This window comes from Nilaparvata lugens, chromosome 2 (genome assembly GCF_014356525.2).
Source record: "Nilaparvata lugens isolate BPH chromosome 2, ASM1435652v1, whole genome shotgun sequence".
Classification (NCBI taxonomy): Eukaryota; Metazoa; Arthropoda; class Insecta; order Hemiptera; family Delphacidae; genus Nilaparvata; species Nilaparvata lugens.
In genome coordinates this window covers 78108331-78132547 of record NC_052505.1, presented here as the reverse complement: position 1 = coordinate 78132547, position 24217 = coordinate 78108331, and the positions used below count along the sequence as shown (strand labels likewise).

At 35.0% G+C, this 24217-nt stretch overlaps 1 protein-coding gene across 1 annotated transcript in view; it reads left to right on the top strand.

The window, feature by feature from the left end:
- The window catches only part of LOC111045964 (COBW domain-containing protein 1), a 186375-nt gene extending 183007 nt beyond the window's left edge, over positions 1 to 3368 (top strand). The window contains exons 12-13 of the mRNA XM_039421806.1: positions 1992 to 2115; positions 3165 to 3368. Of these exons, the coding sequence (XP_039277740.1) occupies positions 1992 to 2115; positions 3165 to 3214 (174 nt within the window). The 3' untranslated portion in view covers positions 3215 to 3368. The remainder of the gene's footprint in view (positions 1 to 1991; positions 2116 to 3164) is intronic.
- The last annotated feature ends 20849 nt before the right edge of the window (positions 3369 to 24217 follow it).

Sequence of the window (24217 nt, the reverse complement as noted above, 5' to 3'; positions counted from 1 at the left end):
TAACTAACAAGGAAGTCTGCCAATTTTTTTTGAGACAATACAATAAGGAACTCCAGAGTGTTTTTTTGAAGTCCCTCAAACCTTCAATTTCTCTTATGTGAGATGGGAGTAAATATAAATAGAGCAATACTAGTGAAAAGGTACCATAATACCTTTAAAGAGTAATCCTTTCTTTTTCTGTAAGTTTCATGTACTGAATTGGAGTTTTATTGAGCAATAGTTTTACCATCCCTTGAACACTGCTTACCTTACTGTAGGAATACTAATAACAACAATTATCAGAAATTTCAGAAAGAACATAGTGCTCATATAGAATGTAGACTATGTTGATGGAAGCAATAACAGCATGAGTTTGTCTTCACGCCTCTTCACACCCAGAGAACACAAGAGGCAGGTCGCTAAACCTTTGATCCTTTAATTAAAATGTGATCAATATTGTTTGATGCAAGCAGGAGAGGGCGTTAATTCCGTGTACTGTGTTGATTCCGAATCATCACCATCAATAGGCCTGGGCGTCTCTCTTTCACACCCTCCTTTGGTGAGTGAATGCTTCAACACTCACACTGGTCACCCTCCGCATTCGTTTTGTCGCCTTAAACGCACACACATCCAGCCTGTTCTAATTGAATCTTAGTTTTGCCAATGCGGGTCTCCTAATCAACGAAATTCCATTCAGCCAACCTTACCCCATATCCTCTCCCGTTGCTGACGCTCTGGTCATCCCCGTTTTTTCATCTGAATAATCTCTTCCAAATAACAGATTTTCCTCTGACGTCACAATTCTTCAAAGCCTGCATCGCATCACAAAGCCTGGCACCATCCAAGGATAGTATATAGCTATATATCTGTATAATATCCTTGGACACCACCCGCTTATCTTGATTCTTTGATATATTATGCGCTGGGCCGCCAGTTTATATCAATAAAGCTACGTTTTCCGTTTGCTCAGCTCCTGTGAGCGCAAAAGTCACCCGGCGTTTTGACTTTCCATGTTTGTCTCACACATTCATTTGTTGTTCGCTTTTATCTCGTCTAGTCATTCAGAGAAATGCGTTTTTCAGCGCTCTGCAACTGAATCTGGGCTGTTCTCATAAATAATCAATATTTGCTAGTATAGCAATCATCCATTTAAATTTAAATACTCTTCAATTCTCCCTTAAGTTATGTTATTTCAAGAATAAAATAAATTCATTTATTTATTTAAATTCTTTTTTCAGTTGATCATTCTAATTCCGTTAAGGCTGTGCAAAGGCTGAAAATAAACTTTCTAGTCGTGATATTTTTTAAGTTTCTCGATTTGTATATCATCAAGCTATCGAAATGAAAAAGTTTTCTCAGGAAAACATTTTTTTCCGATCATTACTTTTTGAGATAAGAGCGACTGAGGTTTGAATTGAATTTTTGGGACAGAACATTTCAAATTCGGTACGTTAAAAATCCATGAGATTTAGAGAAACAGATATTTTCTGAAAATATCATTTTTTGGAAAAGTTATTTAATTCACCAAAAATAACTCAACTAATAAAAGTTATTTTTGGTTATTTTTAGTAAATTGAATAACTATCTTAAAAATTGATATTTTCAGAAAATTTTTGTTTTACTAGATCAACAATACCATGAAGCCTCTATCCATGATCCTCTAAATCTCATGGATTTATCTCTTACCGAATTTGAAAAGTTCTGTCCCAAAAATTTAAAATTTAGGCGCTCATATCACAAAAAGAAATGATCAGAAAAAAAATTATTCCTGAGAAAGCTTTTTCATTTTGATAGCTTGATAATATATACAAATCAAAAAACTTTGAAAAATATCTCGAGTAAAAAGTTTATTTTCAGCCTTTGCACAGCCTTAATTTGGAAATTTCATTGAATTAATTTCCTCAGAACTACAGTATTACAGTCCATTGCCGCTGGATAGAGCTTTGATAAAGCATGATTATTACAAGATTGATAATAAATATTAGGCTAATATTACTTTTGTTTTGTTTCAGGGTATCGTTAGAATACTGGAGAACGATGAGACGGCTCTAATGATCCAAGCAGTTCAGGATACTTATGACCTCATTGAAGTTAAATTACCTGAAGAGAATGTCCCCAGTGCTCTCATTTTTATAGGTGAGCTTATTGTAAAAGCATGAATATTATCGTTATAATCATGACGTACACTACTTTAAAAAAAAAACAGATGAAATGCTTCTTTATTGTGTTAAATTTTGAGAATAATTAAAGTCGAGTTTAATAGAAACTAGCCGTCAGGCTCGCTTCGCTCGCCATGTCCGTCTAGCGAGGGGGCTCCGCCCCCTGGACCCCCGACTGGATCGTCAAAAATAAGATCAGCGGGCTCGCTTCGCTCGCCTTAATTTTTCATTTGAGCATGCTTTGACATTCCATCACAAAGTCAAAGTACTGAGAAAACGCAGAAAAACTGAGAAAAACGTTAATTTTGGGCGAATCTTTGGCGTTATTTCAAATTCCTTCTAACACAACATTATTATACCCCAGCTGAGCTTCTGTAGTAAATTTGAACATTTTCTGTTCATTTGTTCTCGATAAAGCTGAGAAAAAGCAAAAAACCGCTGGAAAACGCTAATTTTGGGCGTATCTTTGACGTTATTGCAAATTCCTTCTAACACAACATTATTACACCCTAGCTGAGCTTCTGTACTAAATTTGAACATTTTCTGTTCATTTGTTCACGATAAAGCTGAGAAAACGCTGGAAAAACGCAGATTTTGGGCGTATCTTTGGAAATTTTTCCAAATCAGTTCTTGATGCGCCTCTAAAGGGCCAACTGAACATACCTACAAAATTTGAACGTTTTTGGTCCGGTAGATTTTTAGTTCTGCGAGTGAGTCGCTTTTATATATAAAGATTTAGCCTTTTATGCTTCTCCTTAATAATAATTGGTCAAACTCCCATTCATTTTGAATTCACCAAGGTAGCTTGATACGTGTTACAGATCCACATTCCTAAAATTCATTGAAATTATTGTGTTTGAGAAAAATACGTCATCAACATAGAATAATATTTTGTCTTCCATTAATTATTAATTCATTCAATAGTTAATGAGCGTTCTGAAGGAGAGATTTGCTGTATCAAAAACACATTACGCTTTGAAATTTTTCATTACAACAACAAAACTCTCTATATATTTTATTTTTCAGGAAAAAATTTGGATCGTGAGGTATTGGAGAACTTGATTATCAGCAGGTGACACCTCCGAATCTTCCACCAAGGATTAACTGTATTTGTCATTGCTCTACTGTCTACTCAACTACTACGGATAGAATTCGAATAAACATATACTTTCTACTATGTCACTTTTGCATATGAGTATCATAAAAATAAAGCATTTTCCCTGCTCAATCTTCGATCTTATTATTATAATCACCATCATCATCATCATCCCTAGAAAATTGTAGGCGTTGAATTTGATTGAACGAATTAAGAGTTAAAAGCTGAAAGTGATCAAATTCTAATGATATTCAATAATATTTTTAACAGGATTATAGCGGGACTTCTATGTGGATTTCATTAATCTAATAAATTATTTATTATCATAAAATATAAATTTTAAACCATTCAATCAATATGTAGAATATGTAGACTAGGTATATTCCAATTCGAATGTAATCAACCACTCCAGATGCCTCTTCACTTGATATTCACCTCACCTTATACCTTATAAGACGCGGGTCTTAAATATTTTATACCTCAAACGCGGTTTTTTACAGCTTTCCCGGCCATTTCCTAACGACAACCTAAAAATAAACAATATTGTTTCTATTGATCTATAACCTAAATATTCTATATTAATTGCAAAGAATATCTGAATCCTCAAACATAATATGATTATTGCTCTTACTGATCAATCGCCTAACAAAAATAATAATGCTGAAAGAAATATAGGTTATGGAACCGATGGTTAAAATATTTTCCGGGTTCTTTTTGTTGAAATTGGAATGATAGTGATTGGATGGCAACTAGTGTTTTTGTTGATGGAAATACTTAGGCATGCACTAATATGTTTTTAGAAGAGGAATAATGCGGCCTCATTAGTAGAAATGTTTGCTTTGGCGGGCCAAAAAGATAAGAAACAGCCGCCGGCTCTCGACGCGAGTGTGATATGCTTTACTTTGGCACCTAGCTCTGCTCTCAGAGATGAGACGCTCTTCTCAAAACAAATTGCACACATGCGTGGCCCACCATCACAACAAACTCTCAAAGTGCATCATCTCTCAAAGCTCGAACTCTTGAAGCTTACACAAATAAAACTGATCGCTTTTACTCTTGTAGGAAAAACTTTTGTCGGTTGTAGAACTAATGCAATAGATCAAAATACTTCTAACCAATCAAGAATGATATAATAAGTAATCATTATATCATTCATATAATAAATCAAAACACTTCTAACCAATCAAGAATGATATATTAAGTAATCATTATATCATTCATATAATAAGTCATAATGAGTTATTATCTCTGAAAAGTGAAAATTATTTTTGGTCATCTCGAAAATAACGTGTCATATTGAACGGAAAACATTCGGTTATGACTGCACTTGACCAACGCCCATCATAGACTATTTCTTCGATCACAGGTACAATAGTTCTAAGCCTCCCTTTACAAGGGAGGAAACCTACCTTGGAAACCTTATCCTTTGAATTTCTATTCCAAACTATAACTCAATTTTCTTAGCGAACCCTTCACTGTATCCAAGACTATTCATAAATCCATGATTAATCAGTTTATCAAATTTTAATATTGAACTCTCGTGAATCTTCATTGGAACGATTGTCAATGGTGTGCGAGAGGAAGGAAATAATTTTTTTACAGAATTATTGACAAAGTCTGGGCTTGAAATCCGATCCCGGTTCAAATATTACCAAAACTTGAGTCAAAAGTCCTATCCAGGGCCATTGTAGTCTTCTTCTACTTCTTTATACTATAGAAAAATGGTTTCATGAAAAATTGTGAATTCTTTGTAATCCTTGGTCGGATTTTTATGAAAAGCATTGATGTCAGTCTACTCCTCTGCTTCCAGTCCAAATAACAACATCTGTTTCAATAAATAATTGTCAAACTTCATTAGCTCTTGAATAGTATCATAGAGAAACAATAGCGTAAGTAGATATCCCATGGTATAGGGCGTTCATGTCGCAACTTTTAGTGTTATCTCAAGCCGATTACTGTTGATTATTGTCGAATTTTACTGTTTTGTTGGGGTGAGAGTGAATGAACGGCACAATATGAGAGACTACCAGTGTCACACAGCTTCTTACTACACAGTTTCTTCACTACATGAACTTGAGATAACAGTAAAAGTTGCGACATAAATGTCCTATACCATGGGTTATCTACTTATGCTAATGTTTCTCTATGATAGTATTCAACAAGTTCAAATAACTACTCCTAATTCCGTCTTCCGTATAGATTGTTTTCAGACACTAACATTTGGCCATTCAGTCAGCTCCCATTTACTAGCAGTTCTGTGAACAGTAGACCTCGCGCTCAGTAAGTTACATTGATCTGTTGTTATGTTTTCTCAAAAAATAATAAATAATTTATCAATTTAAAATGTCTAGAAAAAATCCTAAATAAACATAGAGCTCTTTCTGTCCTATGGTACCGTGACGTTTCGTCCCGGAATGTGAGTGTGAGCGCTGTTATCAGGTCTGGCTGCAACTGTCTAAACGTTGATGGAAAGATACATTTTCAAGATTTTCGATGTTTTTGAACGGGTAGTATCATAGCCACCTCTAATACAAGGCCGCGGCCTACGATATTGCAACGTCGCAGTGTAGGCCTAGAATCTAATACATGATTGGTGAAAAAGATCATCTGGTATTTTTTAAAATCCTTTTCACCATCATGTATTAGATTCTAGGCCTACACTGCGACGTTGCAATATCGTAGGCCGCGGCCTTGTATTAGAGGTGGCTATGGTAGTATTATAGTCCACTAAACAGCTGATTTATGATGAATTTATTCTATAGTCTGATTTCTACTCTAATATTGGCGTTTGAAGGAGGCACCTTTTTCCTTTTATATTATCCTTGAAATGAAAAATTTCCAAAAACCTTGTATATACGTCGACGCGCAATTTAAAAAGGAACATACCTGTCAAATTTCATGAAAATCTATTACCGCGTTTCGCCTTAAATGCACAACATATAAACATTAAGAGAAATGCCAAACAGTCGACTTGAATCTTAGACCTCACTTCGCTCGGTCAATCAAGGTTACACAAATTTACCAATGACATCATGGTAATCAACTAACATTATAACGGCACATGGATAAGAAATATTCTATTACATTCCATATCTCCACCGTTATCTAATACTCTTCTCCCTGTAATGAACTCCTCTTGATATCATCTCAGAGTGAAGAAAATAACAATTGAGAGTGGAACTGAAACACAGCAAGTAGAAGCACGTAAGAGAGCGCGGTGTCGCGTGTTATTGCAAACACGTCGCGTCTGAAATGAACGTCGCGCTGTTTAATGCCAGTATTATTTCAACAGGCGGCAAGTTTATACGCCTTCCACACATAAACGTAATACATAAACTGGATGGTAGAATACGACCAGCTATATTCACAGAGTTGTGAAGCACCAACCCGGCAACTTCTCTGTAATACTGTTATCGTCGAAGTAATATAGCCTACATCGTCTCCATCAAACTGTCTCGCTTCCAAGGCCTTTTCTCCGTTCAACAGAATATTATTATTGTAGACATCCAGTGTACTGGCATACCTGCAACTGCCGGCAGGGGATGCCTTTGTACTGAATTCCACGCTCTAGTTGCGTTTGCCATCGCACTCAAAAATTCGTTCTCTCCCTAGTCAGGTACAACGTTGTTTCTAAATCAGCGAAAACACTTTCTAGACTTGAAGTTTCTCTTCCATAATGCCTCCGCTTTTAGTGCATGCAAAATTCTGACGAATACAATGTTGACTAGAACTTTATTCGTTCATGAAGTTTCCAATTACAAAAATAATAGTCTATCTATTTGGACAAATGAAAAGAACTTTGTGTGATTGTCCTGAAATAAATAAACTAGATTATCAGCTACTTTCTAATAACATCAGATCCCATTCATGGACCAATATACTCGAAATAGATGACACAAATACTGCATTTAACAAATTTTATGAAACCTTCAATAGTATTTTAAATAGATCCACAATTAACGTAAACTAAAAATAAAATCAAATGATAAAACCGTGATGACACCTGGATTGTCAAACAGTATTGCTGTAAAGGATAAATTATATAAGTTACATAAACGAATGCCAAATAATACCGCTGTAAAGAATAAATTCATACAGTGGCGGCGTGTCCATGAGAGCACAAGAGCACGTGAACCCCCTATGAAATTGCTACAATAAATTAAAGTTCAAATCAATAGAAAATTGACTGAAGTAATACAAATTTCTTGTAATATTAAAACAATAAGGAGCGCACCAAGCAAGGTACACGCATTGAAATAACCTTTTGAATTACGCGCTACAGCAAGCAGGATCACTGCTCCAAGCGTTAGTATGGGTTCAAATGGTAGCTGGGCGAGTTCAATTCCCTCCCCGTGGGGGGTGGGAGACTATTTACATTAGCTTTACGGTGAGCTGCTTTCCAAGCAGCTCATAGCTGTGATAGTGTGCTTTGCATTGGCGCCATTGCCTTCTAGAGCCGTTTCCACTTATGAACTGTTCTAGCTGGCACTGGCTACTACTTTGTTTACTGTTTGCAGTTTCGCGTTCGCGCTACATGTGTTGTCGATTTTGAGGTTAATTCTTGTTTCTTCTTTCTTGTGTTTTGAAAGTGAGAATGGAGGGTTCAAGAAAGGTTTCAGTTAGCTATTTAAAAGAGATAGTGTTCTCTAATTTATCAATCGAGGAAAAAATATCTATTAAGGAAAGTGGTAGGCCTACACTGACAATTGATATACATCAGACTTCTACATCGAAATCCAGGACATACAAGAGATTTCAAAGACCAACAATATGAAAAGACATCTTGGCTGTGTGGTTGTGAAGAAACTAACAACTTTATTGTTTTCTGTGCTTGTTGTTTGCTCGCGAAAAAGGCGATCCAGCATGGATTAAGAACGGTGTGTGTGATTTAGCTCATTTGACTCAAAAATTAAAAAGCATGAAAACTTACATGCGCATATTAGTGCTTCATTGGATTTCAATTTACTTGGTAAAATTGATGTTCGTCAACAGCTTGATAGTGCTTATCGTTTGAGCATCAGAAAACATAATGAGCAAGTCACCAAAAATAGGTATGTGCTTTCCAAACTTATAGACTGCATTAAATTTTGTGGTGCATTTGAGTTAGCTCTTAGGGGTCATCGAGAGGACGACAATGCTTTAAATCCGGGAATTTTCAAAGGCCTTGTGAATTTTACTGCAGAGCTTGATTCGGCTTTGAAAGAACATTTCAATAGTGCTACAGTTTTCAAAGGCACCTCCAAAGACATTCAAAATGAATTGCTGGACTGCATGCTTTCTGTGTGCCAAGAAAATATCAAACAGGAGATTAAAAATGCTCAATATGTTTCTCTAATAGCAGATGAGACAACTGACATTTCGTCTGCATTTCAGTTAGTTTTAGTTTTTCGGTATATTTTATCAAATGGTCAACCAGTAGAGAGATTTTGGAAGTTCGATAATCCTGAGGGTCATGATTCACATCGATTGCAAAATGTATTTTTTTTCAAGTTTGGATACTGTCATAACAATTCAGAAAAACTCATTTCTCAAAGATGATGGTGTGAATGTGATGAGTGGACAACATGCTGGTGTGCAGACAATTGTGCAACAACCTATAAGCATGCTTTTTTTGTGCATTGCTATGCACATCAACTCAATTTAATTGTAGCACAAGCAGCGAGTCAAATCAAGATGTAAGAATTTTTTTCTCAGATTTGAGTGATATTACTAATATTTTTTTCAAATTCTCCTCAAAGAATAGATGTTTTAGACAGAGTAGTCGGCAACGTGTACCTAGGGCGTCAGCAACAAGGTGGAATTTTAAAAGTAGAACTGTGAATACGTTTTTGAATATAGAGAAGAGCTAATCGAGTGTATGGAGGAGATTCAATCCACATCAAAACAACCTTCTAGTATTATAAAAGCAGGTGCTATTGCTCGTCTTCTCAAAGATAATAGATCTTTTTTTGGCTCTCGGTTTTTCACAGGCTAATGCCTCATGTTGACATTTTATATAATCAGCTGCAAACAGTTAACACAGATGCTATGAAAATCAAATCAAATGTTGACATTTTTTCAAAGCTGTTGAAGAGGAAAGAACTAAAATGAATGATTTGATGGAGATGGTAGCAGACTGTGCAGGAAGTGTGCCCAAACGTTCAAGGCGCGAAGAGGACACCTACCTCAGTAGAACAGTGGCTGCCAAGGAAACCTGTGACATCATCACCACTCAAATCAAAACCCGGTTCTCATTCACAACATTCTATTCAGCAATCTGTTTATTTGACTCACAAAAATTTGAACATTTCAATAAGGATTTCCCAGATACCTTGCTTGAAGATACTGTTAAGGTTTACTCATTTCTTGAGAAAAATCGCCTAAAAACAGAACTGAAATATTTTTAGAAGAGTAGACTTCAGAAATTTGCTTGGTGCTGTCAGTTTGCTACAATTTTTCATTGAAAATAACTTAACTTCGTCATTTTCCGAAACCTATAAACTTTTGTTGATAATTTTAACCATCCCAATGACAACAGCTGAAGCTGAGAGGTGTTTTTCTACACTAAAACGAATCAAGACGTTTTTGCGCTCCACAATGAACCAGGACAGGCTATCAGCATTAGCAATGCTGACTATTGAGAAGGAAATGATAGCAAATATCATTAACTTCAATGAGAAGGTGATCGATGTTTTCGCAGCAAGGAAGGAGAGGAGGATGGATTTTATTTTCAAAAAATGCTCTGTAAATGCCAACTAGAAGGAGGGTGAGTGTTAACAAAGTCTCTAAAAGCATGTTAATCCTTATTTCTTTGATTGGAAATTATCTTACATCGAGGAAAAATTATTGCTGTTTTCTGTATAATTTATGATTTGTACATGAATTATTCAATGTATGGGAGTACATCTTCTAGGTTGAGTATATCTAAATACTTATTATTATTAAACGAAAATCCAAATTATTATATAGGTACTTAATATAATACAACCCATTAGAATATTTTGTTACCTACGTAATAATATGATAGGCCTAGTACTCTTCTAGGAATAAAAAATTACATTCTACTACGTGAAACGAACAAAATTCACTTAAAACATGGGGTTTAACAAATTATTAAAGATCTAGATCTTGTTGCTCATGTTAAATGTGAACCCCCCATTAGTATTTGCACGAGCCGCCACTGAATTCATAGCAATGAGAAATAACGTGAAGCAATGGGTAAAAAACGCAAAATGTAAATATTACTCTGACAATCTGCTTTTACACTCCAAGAACTCTAAAAAGAAATTGGAAATTCTGAAATCATTATTACCTGGTGAGAGCAATAGTATTCAAAATATACAGTTAATGAGGATGGAACAATCATCAGTGATAGTAAAAGCGTTGCAAATTTGTTCAACGAGTATTTTATTGATCTACCTGAAAAACTCTCCCAATCTCTTCCACAAGTATCAGATGATATAGTCCAGCAGTACAATTACGAATTTCAAAGCGAGCAAAGTCATACGACCATCTTTCTCATCGATTGATGAATGTGAAATAATTCAAACCGTTAAAAAACTCAAATTAAACGTCAGCTCTGGTAATGATGGATTACCAAAGAATCTTAAGGAGAATACTCACACTGTCCACTGTTATAGCATACTTATTTAATTTGGCGATAGTTGAAGGGCAGTTTCCAAAATATTGAAAACAGGTACCGTAATCCCTATATTTAAAAAAGTAGATAGGATGTCCAAAACAAACTACCGTCCCATCTCACTCTTACCTACTCTATCAAGGTGTTTGAGAAACTTATTAAAAGATTAAAAAGATTAATGACTTTTTAGATAACAACTTTTTCTTCTCCAATCAACAGTTTGGTTTCAGGCAGAATCTCACACCGAGCTTGCCCTCAACATTTCCTGCAAAATATATACTTAGGATTAAATAAAAAACAAGGTAATTGTGCTGCTGGATTGTTTATCGATATCAGTAAAGCATTTGATACTGTAAATCATGATCTTCTGCTACATAAACTGTGGCGAGCAGGTATTAGAGGTGCACCCTTGGAACTGCTTGAACTTTCCTACAGGGAAGAAGTCGGGCAGTAAAAATTAATAATCAAATTAGTGACTTGCGTGATATCTGTCATGGGGTCCCTCAAGGGTCGGTCCTGGGACCTATATTATTCTTGATCTACATTAATGACTTATCAATGGTGACTTTAAGGGACAATTAACAACTTTTGCAGATGACACTGCCTTATCATACAGTCCGGACCAACAGGACCAACTTGCTTATGACATGCAACAGGACTTGAATAAACTGTCATTTTGGTTCACTTGTAATAAGTTGACAATGAATGTTCAAAAAACTAATTACATCTTGTTCAGTCTAAGTGGCAGTAGAAGTTTTCCTATGCCTATCTTCCTCCACGGATTTCACTGTAGGCGTGACTCTTGCAGTTGCCCTGTTGTGAAAATGGAATCCAATGTAAATATCTAGGGGTGCTTCTAGATCATAACTTGAATTGGAAGTCCCACATTAAGTCCCTCAAGAAATCTCTTCAGTTCTACCTTAGAACAATATTTAAATTAAAGCAGATGTGCAATAAAAGTACCCTGAAAGAGATTTATTACGCATTTGCCCATTCAAGAATAAGTTATGGATTGAGTTGTTGGGGAAGTACATATTATTCCATTTTGGATCCCATTATAAAGCTACAGAAGTCTTTTATCCGAATAATTGCTGGTGTAGGATACAGGATAGCACTTTACCACTATTTCAAGAATTCGAGATACTCCCTCTGAGACACATGTATATCCACAAGGTACTTAATATTTTCTACCTGCTGAGTGGGAATGATGGTGTAATAGTAAGCTATTGTGAGGTGGTGGAGGGCTCTCATTTGACGCGAGGAGTACTGAATCGCCATCTCCGAGGATTGAGACCTAACTGTACCCTTTTCAAAAAATCTTTTATGTTCCTCACCCCAAAATTTTTCAATCTTTTACCTATACACATCAAGATTATTTTGGGTCCCAAAATAATAAGTATTACATCAAAACTAGCATAAAAAGATGGCTACTAAACTGCGATAGGGTTGGGGTGGAATGATGTACACTCCGTAATATAGTTCCAAAGGCTGTTCATTCATTTCCTTGTACACTGCGTATTACAGTCCCAAAGGATCCAATGGTAATTGAATTGATTATTCTAATGATATTTGAGTTCTGTTTAATTAAAAAAATATATATATATATATATATATGTATATATATTATATATATATATTATATATTATTATTATTCTACGAGCCATTTTATATATGGTTGTTGTTGTATTATGTATGTTGTGGTTTCGGTATTCTAATTTTCAAACCCTTACCTTATTGTGCTTGCTAATTTTGACTTTTGTCTGAGATTTGCGTATCATGTCTTATCTTGAGCTTGTTGTTATTTTATTTTATGCATAGAATTTTCCACTCTTGCTGATTTATGTATTTCTGTCTTTATCAATTCATCTCAAATTAATTAATTATTATTCTTATTGTATTTTTTCAATTTAAAAATGATTTTCGTGTGTTTTTGAATTGTAAATTGAGTGTGTAATTGAAGATTGTTGAAGTGACACATAACCTATCTACATTATTTGGACTGTTGTAAAAATTAGAATTGGACCGTTTTGGGTGTAAGCCTTTGGTACTCTTCTGTGAGTTGTGTAATTCTGAATGATTGAATAAATAAAATACAAGATACATAAGACAAATGTAAATTATAATAAATCTTAATGTTTTGGCACAGCCAGAAAAGTCAGACTTGTGCACTAGCTGTGAGTTCGTAAAGAGAACAACATGCAAGGAAACATGCAGTATGAATTAGGCATCAATTTAATAGAGATCAATTTTGATGCTTGGCTGCACAGTAAATATCATCCTAGATTTACACCTATTCCTTTAGTATTGTTTTGAGTGATCCAGTTAATGAATGAATGGGGAAAAACCTAGAAGGTTGAAAGCTCAACAATATTTCTCCGTTACCCCTTTGTTCGTAAAAGAACAACTGTATAGATTAAGCCAGCCGGCTACGCCACGCATAAACATGCACATAAACAAAAATCGAAATCTCTTCGGCTGAAGAACCAGCACATGGTTGAGTTTCATAAACGAAATAGAGTTGCTGGAAGTAGAATGTCGCGCGTCAAGATCAAAGCTGACGGATTGGTGCGCTCTTGGCAACAAGTTCAATAATCGTTTCCAATCTCGACTGCCATTGGTCGGTTTGCGACGGCGCGATTTTCAAAAACCCGGAAAGAACAAGTCGCTGCCCCCCACACATCAAACGACCAAATTATTACGCACCAAAGAAAAAGAAAGCAAACAGATCAGAGCGGCTAACGCAAACAGTTGCTCGATCGGTTTACAAATAAGTGGCTTCAAGCCTTTGAGCTCCGTGCGCCAGGCTCAGCCAAGCCTAATCTATTATTTCTTTACTGTAGTTTTTTAAACAAGAACACTGCTCAAAGGCGCAGGGTGGTCTCAGTCTGCATCGCATGGCTTACTCCAAACACACTTCCCGTTCCCTACTCACCATTCACATATAGCTCTGCTACAGCTAGCCGCTCATGCATCGTTCAGCTCTAGATTTTATTATCTCCCTTAAATAATACATACAAATGGCAAGTCATTTGAATAAACTGACGAGAAAATGACAACGAGAAAGATTGATAAATGAAATGATAACATTACATGTTCATTAATATTATTTATTGAAATTGTTCTAATAATATTTTCTGGATAGGGTTTCAAACAAAATACTAACGTTATTGTTCTTCAATATACACATTTCAGTTGATCGATGAATAAGAAAATCGAGTGTTTTGAGAAATAGCCCTGACAAATATATAAAACAATCAAATTACAAACTTGTTTGTTTTGTAATATGCATTAATTGGTTGATGAATTTTTGAAATCGAATGTTTTGAGAAATAGCCCTGGCAAACATTAAGCTCTTGATGCTGTCACGTAGTATTTTAGCACCACAAAATATTTTTGAAATAAACTATTGAGCTTTAATAGAATTATAAAATAGAAAGGAGAGATAGCCTAGTCAAAGTACCACTCAAGTAAAACCGAATGTTATTGGTGAGTATTATATTATCTAAAGCGATAAGAGAACCAAGCAAAGTTGTAATTCAACAATAATGAGAATTCGTTGACAGAAATAAAAATTATAAAGCGGCTTATTTATTATTGGCAGATCATAAAAAGTAAAAGTTTGCATGTACATTTGAGGTTAGAATTCTTTGTTTTTGTTCTAAACGAATCAATCGATCTAGGATCAATCGACAGTTCTTTGAATCGATACCTAACGAATCAGCTGATTGCTCGACCAACCAGTATGAATTAAATTATAAAGTTTACTCACAAAATATATGTTATATACACTAGGGAAGGTTTATGTAAATAGATAAGGACAACTATTATTGTTACATGAGTATTTATTGCAATCTAAAAAAGTATGAAAATCAAGAGTACACAAAGCTCACATAAAAAATTAAATGTATACTGTTTTATAGTATCATATATCGAGATTTATTTATTGGAATAATCTAAGACAATCACTCAATTTATTTATATAAAAACTTTTCATTTATCTTTGTATAACAAAGTTTGAGAAACCCTGAATCTGAAGTAACCAATTGCATTGAGTCTTACCAAAATTAGAAAGCCAATCAGAAGGAAGCTTACAAATCGTTCAAGGAAGAGATGAAATTTTTCTGAAAACCATTTCTCTTTGGCTTGTGATCCCGATCTGTGAGGACGCACATGGAGATTAGGGTTCTCTCTTCCTATTAAATTTTAAAATCATCAAGCCAACCCCCTTTTAAATGTAAAATATTTGTAATTAATGTTTGATTATTTGTGAACTCAGTGTTGCTAAAGAGTTCTTAATTGTAATCTGTTCCCATAAATATATTTTAATACTGAAAGAGATTTATAAGAAATCTGGACCACGCGCGAGCCCAGCAGAGATGAAAAGGACCTGCCTAATTAATTATTGGAAATAATTAATTTACTCTACAAGACCTTCAAGAACATCAGTTTTGTGAGTGCAAAAATTTGTCTTAAATGAGCTCATTTTTAAGGCCTTCATCAGTGAATTGGGGAATTAATTAAAGCGCTATATAAATTTATTCAAGTTTAAGAAATTCGCAACGTGTCGACTATTATCATATAAGTTATAAAAACTATTTTATGAATTTATTGATTTATGTAAGAAGCTTACTTCCATGCACGGCACGAACTCATAAAACCCTGAGATTATTGAATTGTTCTTTGTATTAATTATTATTTGCTCATTGATCAAAGTATGTCATGTTAAATCTACAGACCAAAAAGGTTTTAAGTTGTAGAATTCTGAATTGACTTGAAGTCCACGTATCAGTATTTAATTCAAATTTATAATTTTTAAAGCTCACAACTGTGAATGCTATTAAACCTTGTGATAATTGTTGAACTATTGAAAAAATTATATATATTGGAATTATAAATATAAGAATATTTTATACATATCATTTTATGGGAATATATTTTATGTTTTATGTCAGCATACAAAATCATAGAAGTTTTTATTATATCCTAACTCATCTCGTGATATACAGTTTGAGCTGTCTTGGTACCAGGAAATATTCGTCAGCAGCACATAAAATAAGTGAATCAATCAATATTGATATTATTAAGAGCGTTCATTACTTATCATCCTTTGATGATAGTCATACTATTCCGCCAGAAAAATCATATTGATAATTACATTAATAAGTACACGGTATATCATATAAGGATCCAGAGAACTTCAAGAACTGGCGTTGTAAGTTCAAAGGAATTTCAGAAGGGTAAGTAGGTGAATACCTGTATTCATGGCGAGCATTTTAAAAATCAACTAGAAAAAACCATAGTTGATCTTCATTAACTTATTCTCGATTGGATACATGGTTACTGATAGTCAGTCGCCAACTATCTTTTTGATTTCCTTATTGGTATTCTTCCAGAACTTCACGGAAGCAGCGGTAAGAATTGTTAATCACCAGTCATTGAACCTTGTGGTGATTAATTATATTTGGGAAATTCATGCATCTACCACTGAGCTAGAGCTGCGGTCTGAACCCAGCATATTTGCGAGCAGGACGGCCTTAGCTTTTTGCGAATTTATTTGCAAAATAGGGATTTTAGCAACCGCTCTTATAAATATCAAGAATACCGCATCACCTGTAAAGGATTTGCAATTTACCACTTTACAATGCTTATCGTATGGGATGGAATAAGAACAGTTCCGACTATAGCCTTTTGGGCCACATCGAAACTATAGATATTGTACATGATGGAATCAATTAATATTAGTGATATGAAAAAAAACAAGATGAATGGAAAATAAGTTGATGGGAAAAATAGGAGATTGAATAAGTCCTCTTTTGAAATAATAATTATGAAATTCCCTGGTTTGTTGTAGGCTCAGGTTTTGGTAGATTTTTGAAGTAATTCATGATTTACAAAATTATATATGCCCACACATTCAAGCCTTGTCTGTGATACGGCATGCAAGTACATAAGATTGGACCAATAAGCTATTATTATATTATTCTACATGTCATATGTGTGGAATGATTATGTTATCCTATAGTTCATGATCTATATGAAACGACTTACTTCATTTCCTTAGATAACAAAGCATTACAACATAAATTTATCACATTCAGGGGTACTTAAAAATAGAAATCAAAGCACCCTTTCAATATTTATTTTCAAGCATGAAACTTGAAAACTATATTCTCTAACACAAAAGTTATAGTCACTATATTATCCGATAGATGTTGCCTAAGAATATATATTGAAAGGATACTTTGGTTTTCAATTCTTATTGGAAATGTATTTATTATTTACTCAAGAAGTAACTGTTACATCATATTGACGGTTGTCACTGTGTATTTTATTACTCTCCACTTCAACTTGTAACAGAATAAAGTCATCCAGTACATTTCGTAGAACTGTAACAATGAAGTTGCAACTTGACAATACATAATTCAAGTATTCAAGTAACAGAATCTGCTTTGAAAAGTTTGTGAGACCCATGTTATTGGGCTGCGTAAAGAGCAGTCAGCAGTGAAGAGACTAGCCAAGGAATCGATCCGAAGGAACTCTCCGGCAGTGAGTGAGGCAGGGAAGAAAGGCTACTCAATAGGAGGCATGCTGCAACAAGAAGAGGATAAGACGAAGACGGAGTTGAAGTAGGTGAGACAGGGAAGAACGGCCTTTCAAGAGAGGCATACAACAAGAAAAGGCATGCAACTAGAAGAGGATAAGACGAAGACGGAGTTGAAGTAGGTGAGACAGGGAAGAACGGCCTTTCAAGAGAGGCATACAACAAGAAAAGGCATGCAACAAGAAGAGGATAAGATGAAGACATAGTAGAAGTGAGGCAGTGAAGTACTGCCACTCCAGAAGAGGCATGCAACAAGAAGGGGGTAACATGAAGACGGAGTTGAAGAAGACATCGAGAAGTATGCGACATTGACGCCGAGACTGATATGGTGGGTGAGGGAGAGGGTCTTGAATTGCGCAAATTCCGTTTCCTCTTGGTTAACTCGATGCAATTGATAAGGTACACAAAGGCTTTGCCATTTCGCTTCTGACACTCCGTCAGGCGGAAAGTTTACGTTCAGCGCTGAATCTTGATGCCAACGTCTTGGTGAACGAACCCACCAGCTCCCCTGTGGATGGCACCGTGTGAGTGTTACGAGTTTCTGATGTGTGTACTCTGAATATATTATGAGAAGTTACCAATACATTGCTATTGTAGAATTCCCAAGATTCCTTGAAACTCTAAATCCACCACAAAATTATACAAAAGATGAAATGAAGCATTTAATTGAAAATTGGTGAGTATATAAACTGAAAAGTTCAGGAACTAGATAAACCAGAACAAGAAAGCCACTTGAAAATGGGTCTTGAAGAGTTGAAACTAGTTGTGTCATTTTATAAAAGGATACCTGATAATTTTCAATCTGTTTTAATAATTTCAGTAGCTCTGAAAAGAGAAGTAATCAAATAATTTTGTATATTGTATTATGATAACAATGTTGGTACAGTTACAGCAGAGGTGACAGAAATAATCCTTACTTTCAAATCAAATGGTGACTTCATGGTTACAGCTTCTCCAATTGAATTAATATAAACAAGAAGGGGTCAAATTGTTAATCAATGTAAAGTATCCAAAGGACGGACATTACAGTATATTGGTTTTAATTGAATAATGAACCATTATGCCATACAAATATAGAAAATCTGGGATACTTGGTTGTACAAAGGTGAAAAGCCTTAGTGACACTCAAACTGAAATTATTTATCATTAAAGTCATTGAAATCATTGCTAAATGGAGGGATCTAACCCCTCCATTTTTATGAAAAAGCCGAAAATGAAATCAATTCAATTACCCATGTGTTATTTTATTCTCAAAGAATAGGTTTTAGAGGCGAAAAGGTTTGGAGAAGTCTGTGCAGTCTTGAGCTAGTGTCATCTGCAATAAAGAGGAGGATTATAGAAGACGAAGAAAAGGAAAAGGAGAAAGAGTAAAAAAAAAGAAGGCTGATTTGATGATTGGCGTATTTAACTATCATTCATACTTTATTGTTCGTATAATTTTGAAAGTATCAAAATAATGTCAAGTTTTTCGATTCCATTCTTCGATAGCAGTAGATATTTGATTTAACTCTCACTTCAGTTTCTTTAGGCACCTCCACATTGAAAGATTATCCTTGAGTCAGGTAAACTGAAGGTCGATCTCTCAATTTTATAAGAAGCATAAAATACAGAACATTTTCTATTTTCGGTTTTAGATAGTTCTTTCAATACTGCTTTCAGTCTGATTCGTATCTCTACGATGGAGGAGCCTTCACTCTGTTAATTCCATGCGCAATTTCCATTCGAAATAAAATTTTCGCGAATGGTCTCTTCCAAGTCCACATTTTTTGTCTTCTGTTTCTATGACCACTGATGATTAAAATATAATCATCAATCAATTGAAGATTGGACTACTTCCAATGAGAAAGATTTTCAGTAATTCCTGAGATCAAAAATGGTTATAAAGGGTAGAGTGCATGATAATCATCCATGCTGAATTTCTTCAGTGTTCGTTCTTTGGTTTGAACAAGTGATAGGATATAACAAGGCTGGAGAATTGCTCTGCTAACAAAATTTGAAGCGCAGAGCAAAGAGAAGAAACAGCTTCGAATAACGTCCAAAGAGAAGAATCGGAATCAATGACTAAAGGAATGCTTCCGTTGTCTTTGAAGAACAATAATTAATTATTGTTGTAATGGAAAGAGACAGAATACAGTCTGCTTTCGATTGGAGAAGCGGAGTGTGAAACGAGGAAAATTGAGTCTGTAAACAATTGGACGACAAAACGACAATAAAAAGATACGGCCGGGAAATAATAATGAAAGTTGGGTCCACACTTTCCTTCTTTCAGTTTTAGAGCCGTTTTCAGCAGCTCTGCTCTTTATTCCAATGCGCTACAGTGGGCGAATCTTCTTCTTGATGAAAAGAAACATTTAGATTGCTTTCAGCAAGACGATATTACCAACTCAGGATCTTTTATGAAAATATTATTTAATTTTTCTTCTTGAATCGTCAGTTTGACTCGCAAAGTACTTTGAAAGCTTGTTGAAAATATTATTAAAAGTAGAGGCGCGACTACCTAGGAATTCTCTGCTCCCGACTTTCCTCATTGCCGCTCTTACCCGGAAAGAACACACCAAACTTTATTGTTTTCATTCGAAGAAAGTACCTAAGTTTTTATTTGAGTTGGACTAGAAAGATGCACCCGAGCTTGAATATTTCAATAACTGGATGAGGAGAGTGGGCGAGTGATAAAAATAATAGGAAAAAGACTACAGGAGTTGTGTGGGAGGTCTGTGCTAATGATTTTCTCTTTAAAAATCATCTCTCATCTATCTACTACATAATGCGAACGGTTACAATAACTATAGGCTAATCTAACTTGGAAAAAAAATTGATCTCTTACCAGTGAGGATAGAATGTAGAATGTAATGTGATAGATTCTATACTCTCTGTCTCTCACCGTCGTGTTGGATAATATTGGATATACATAGCTTCTTTCAGCACTCAGCAGGAACACTTTTCACACTCCTCAAAAATGGCCTGAATTTGGAACAGAATAATAGCAATCAAGAGTTCCTTGTATATTCCTTCTTCAATTTTGTGAATTGATTGATTGTGAGAAAATGCTTCAGTGGAATATTCCGAATGTGTCCAATGCATATTTGAATATCAATAGGTATTTCTGATTATTGTGAAGATTTTTAATTATTCCATCTGTCAATAATATCCTAGATAAACAACCCTCAAACCTGTCTATGATTTTTAATCACTAATTATATGTTTTGGAACGAAGATTAGAACAGAAAAGGTACGTCCAGTAAAGCACTATATGATAATAGAATGAACTATATGTTCATTCAATAAACAATCAATGCAAACTTTCTATGGCTTAGCAATATTATTCTAGGTCGATAATGCAATAATTATATTATTATTGTAATTATATTTTTGTAATTATATTATATTATTATAATTCAATAATTATATTATATTGTAAATTGATATTTATTCCTATAGCCTAAAAACATTTATCTATGGATTCTTGTGCACTCTATGTGACAATAAAGAATTATTGAATTCAAATTGAATTGAAAGATAAATTACCAGCCACCATAAGAGAACATACAGGACGTAGATAGATTAAGAGTATTGACGGAGGAGCAGCTTCTAAGCATTTGTGCATACTCATTTGATGAATTTGAAACAAATTACGAGATGAGCTAGGCTGCTCATTATTTTTATTATTAAGTATTTTTGTTATCATAAATGTTTGAAAATAGGACTAAATTTGACTAAATCATCGACATATTCAAATAGGCCTACCACTTTTGTGGATGGAAAGTTGGACGAATAATGATAATAAGTACGTGGGCAGTTTATTCCTTAGTTAAGGAAGCTTCCAAGTTTTGTAAAACATGTCTGGATTGACCTCAATTATGAGTTCGTGGGAACGGCTCTCCGGATGAGCAGAATCTCAAACTTTCATCTTCATGTGTTTTCGGTGGTCTTTGAAAGGAAAATAACCAATCAATTGTTGCGGGAGGATGTGTATTTGTGCTAGAGTAGGACGCAGCCTCTCAAAGTGCACTTGAAAAAGGTTACATCCTCCGAAATAGGAACAATAGCTCTGGTCGCTAGACTTGTATGTTATTGTTAGTTAGCAAAACGAACTCGTTCAAGTAGTACTGCTTCACACATCATTAGAAATGACGTTTGAAGATGGGAGCAAAATGTATTTGGGTCGCAACTGCCTCACTCTCTCTCTCTCTCTCTCTCTCTCTCTCGAGCTGAATGAGGAACCAACTACGTGTGCTTCCGCTCCCAGGGATTAGGCTCTGCCCAGGTTACTGGCCAGCCGAAGCCTTTTGTAACCGAGAGTCTGCTTCCACTTTTTGGAGCTGAATGAATGAGCGGGTGAATGAAAACGGAAAGGTTTGTTTACTACAAAACTACGTTGGCGAGCTCATGAATGAAAGGACCCAGCATTATAAGAGACGTACACAAAATCATTCCTACTATCACTATTCATCCATTTGAATTCACATGATTAGTGTGCCAGAGTAAGATTTTCAAAACTTACTTTCCATTTGTCCACTTAGTTTCTTCTAGATGGTGAATTATTCCCTGATTTTTGAGTGACTATTATTTCTCAGGGTGGGTATCGTCCCTACCTTCGCTTGTTATGTAAAGAAGCATCACTAATGTTTCAAAACACATATGTCCGGTTTCACCAAACTGGAAAGAAATTTGAACGTGGTCAAATCTTGTACGCTTTACAAGTGCACTGAAACAATATTATGATATCTATGGCAGTAGTTAGTCCAGTCCACACATGATCGAACCCGGATTTACCATGTGCAAATGTCTTGATAGAGCTTGGTAACCGGGCATTTATGTTGTAATTCATTGAAAAGTTAGCTAAATAGTAAGTTATATTGAGTGTATAAATATGAACCTACATGAGCGAGTATATAGAGTAAATCTGCATATAGATGAATCTACATAATTATCTGTATACTACCCTATAAGATCTGCATAAATAAACGAATCTTCAAAAAATAAGAGAAAAAATCCAAGTACGCTTTTCTAAAATTGTTTACTTATAGCATGCTTTACCATATTGAAAAATTATAATGTTGAAACATGTTATGAGTTGAAAAATGTTAAAAAGGCACTTAGATTTTTCCTATCATTTCTTGATAATTAAGAGTAGCCCTAATCAAAAAGTTGATAAATGAATCTACTTGAATGATGTATCTTATTCGGGGCTACCATTTTCTCATATCTCATTTTTTTGTGAACTTGTTCAAGTTCTCTCTTGGAATAATAATAAATGTAGAATAGAATTGTATAGAAAAGCCAGTATATACGACTCAAAGTATATTCATATCATGAAATACAGCTTCATAACAACTGAAAATAGTGTCCAAAAACCAAATGTGATTTAAGTCAATTTCCTCCATCAAGTTGGAAGAAAATCAACAGAATTACTAATCCAATTGGTGGCGTATGGATGACGGTGTTTGGGATGTGATTACTGGAATGTTTGTAGGAAGAGTGAGCCAAGTTGATGCCTTGAAGTGAGTGCCGCCGGACTCAGAGACATTAAAATCGTGTTTACCGACGTAGGAGGAAGTCTTGCAGCTGTTTGTACACAATAAAACAACATTTTCAAGAGGATTTCAAACTGAAATGGATGCAAAGAACTGAGCCTCTCGTTCAGATCTGGTCTATACATAGCAAACAGCATATGGCGTCATGGAAGAGTATCGTCCACGTTCGTGAAAGAGAAAATTGTTTGGATGCAACGAGAATGCTTTGCTTAGAATATGATATTGAAGACACTTTTCTTTTTGAAGTTGAGTGTACAGCAATGGAAATTAGGTGATTCTCTAAATCGGAAAAGTTGAATGTAAATATTATGAAAGAACCAAATCTAATTTTCAAAAGCTCAGAGTGTTTTCATGAAATTTCAGTCCTTCATCGGCTCCAGTGCTCGAAACCTATCATCAGAAACTATTTTTTGACCTAATATAGAGGTTGGAGGTTGATATGCTTGAAATATGATTGATATTGCTTGGAAATAATACTATTACTCAATCTGAGTGCGCTGGAGTTTTATTCGCATGATTATGCTTAAGTTTCCCACTGTTTTAGTTTCTTGTTAAGTATCTTGTTAACAGAGATGGATCAGATTTTGGTTCAAATTTGGCATGAAACACATTACAATAAATGCGACCATATACATTCCATGGAATCGTAGATTAGCTTTACACGCGAAGATGGTGCATATAATATGGTATTCATTACTTCAAAATTAACAATAATTAGACAATACTAACATTGTAATTTTCCTCGATATACATAGCTTATCCTTCTATAAAAAAATAAATTGAATGTTAATTAATAAAAAATAATTACATTGTACCCTTTTGTTTATATAACTTCCTTATATAAAACCCAACAACAACAACCAGTTCCGGCATTTCCAAGTTTTTTTCTAAATTGCAGTTTGGAAATGCCGAAACTAGTTGTTGAGTTTTATTTAAAAAGTTTTGAAAAAAGGGTATTATGAAGTTATGTTTTATAAATTAACAAATCAAGTAGCCATTGGAATACGTTATTAGAAAATTGAACGTTTGTTGACGGAAAACGGATAATGAGTTAATGATGTAGGATTGAGCGTTTTATGTGCGAGGATGGTGAGATGAAAGGGAGCCGAGAGGCTGTGGGAGGGCAGAGTGACTTGGAGGAGGCGTGGACCACACAGCTGGGGCGGCTCACATCAGCGGAAGGGCAAAGGACCGCCAAAGGACCAAAGGATGCTGGATCCTGGGCCCAT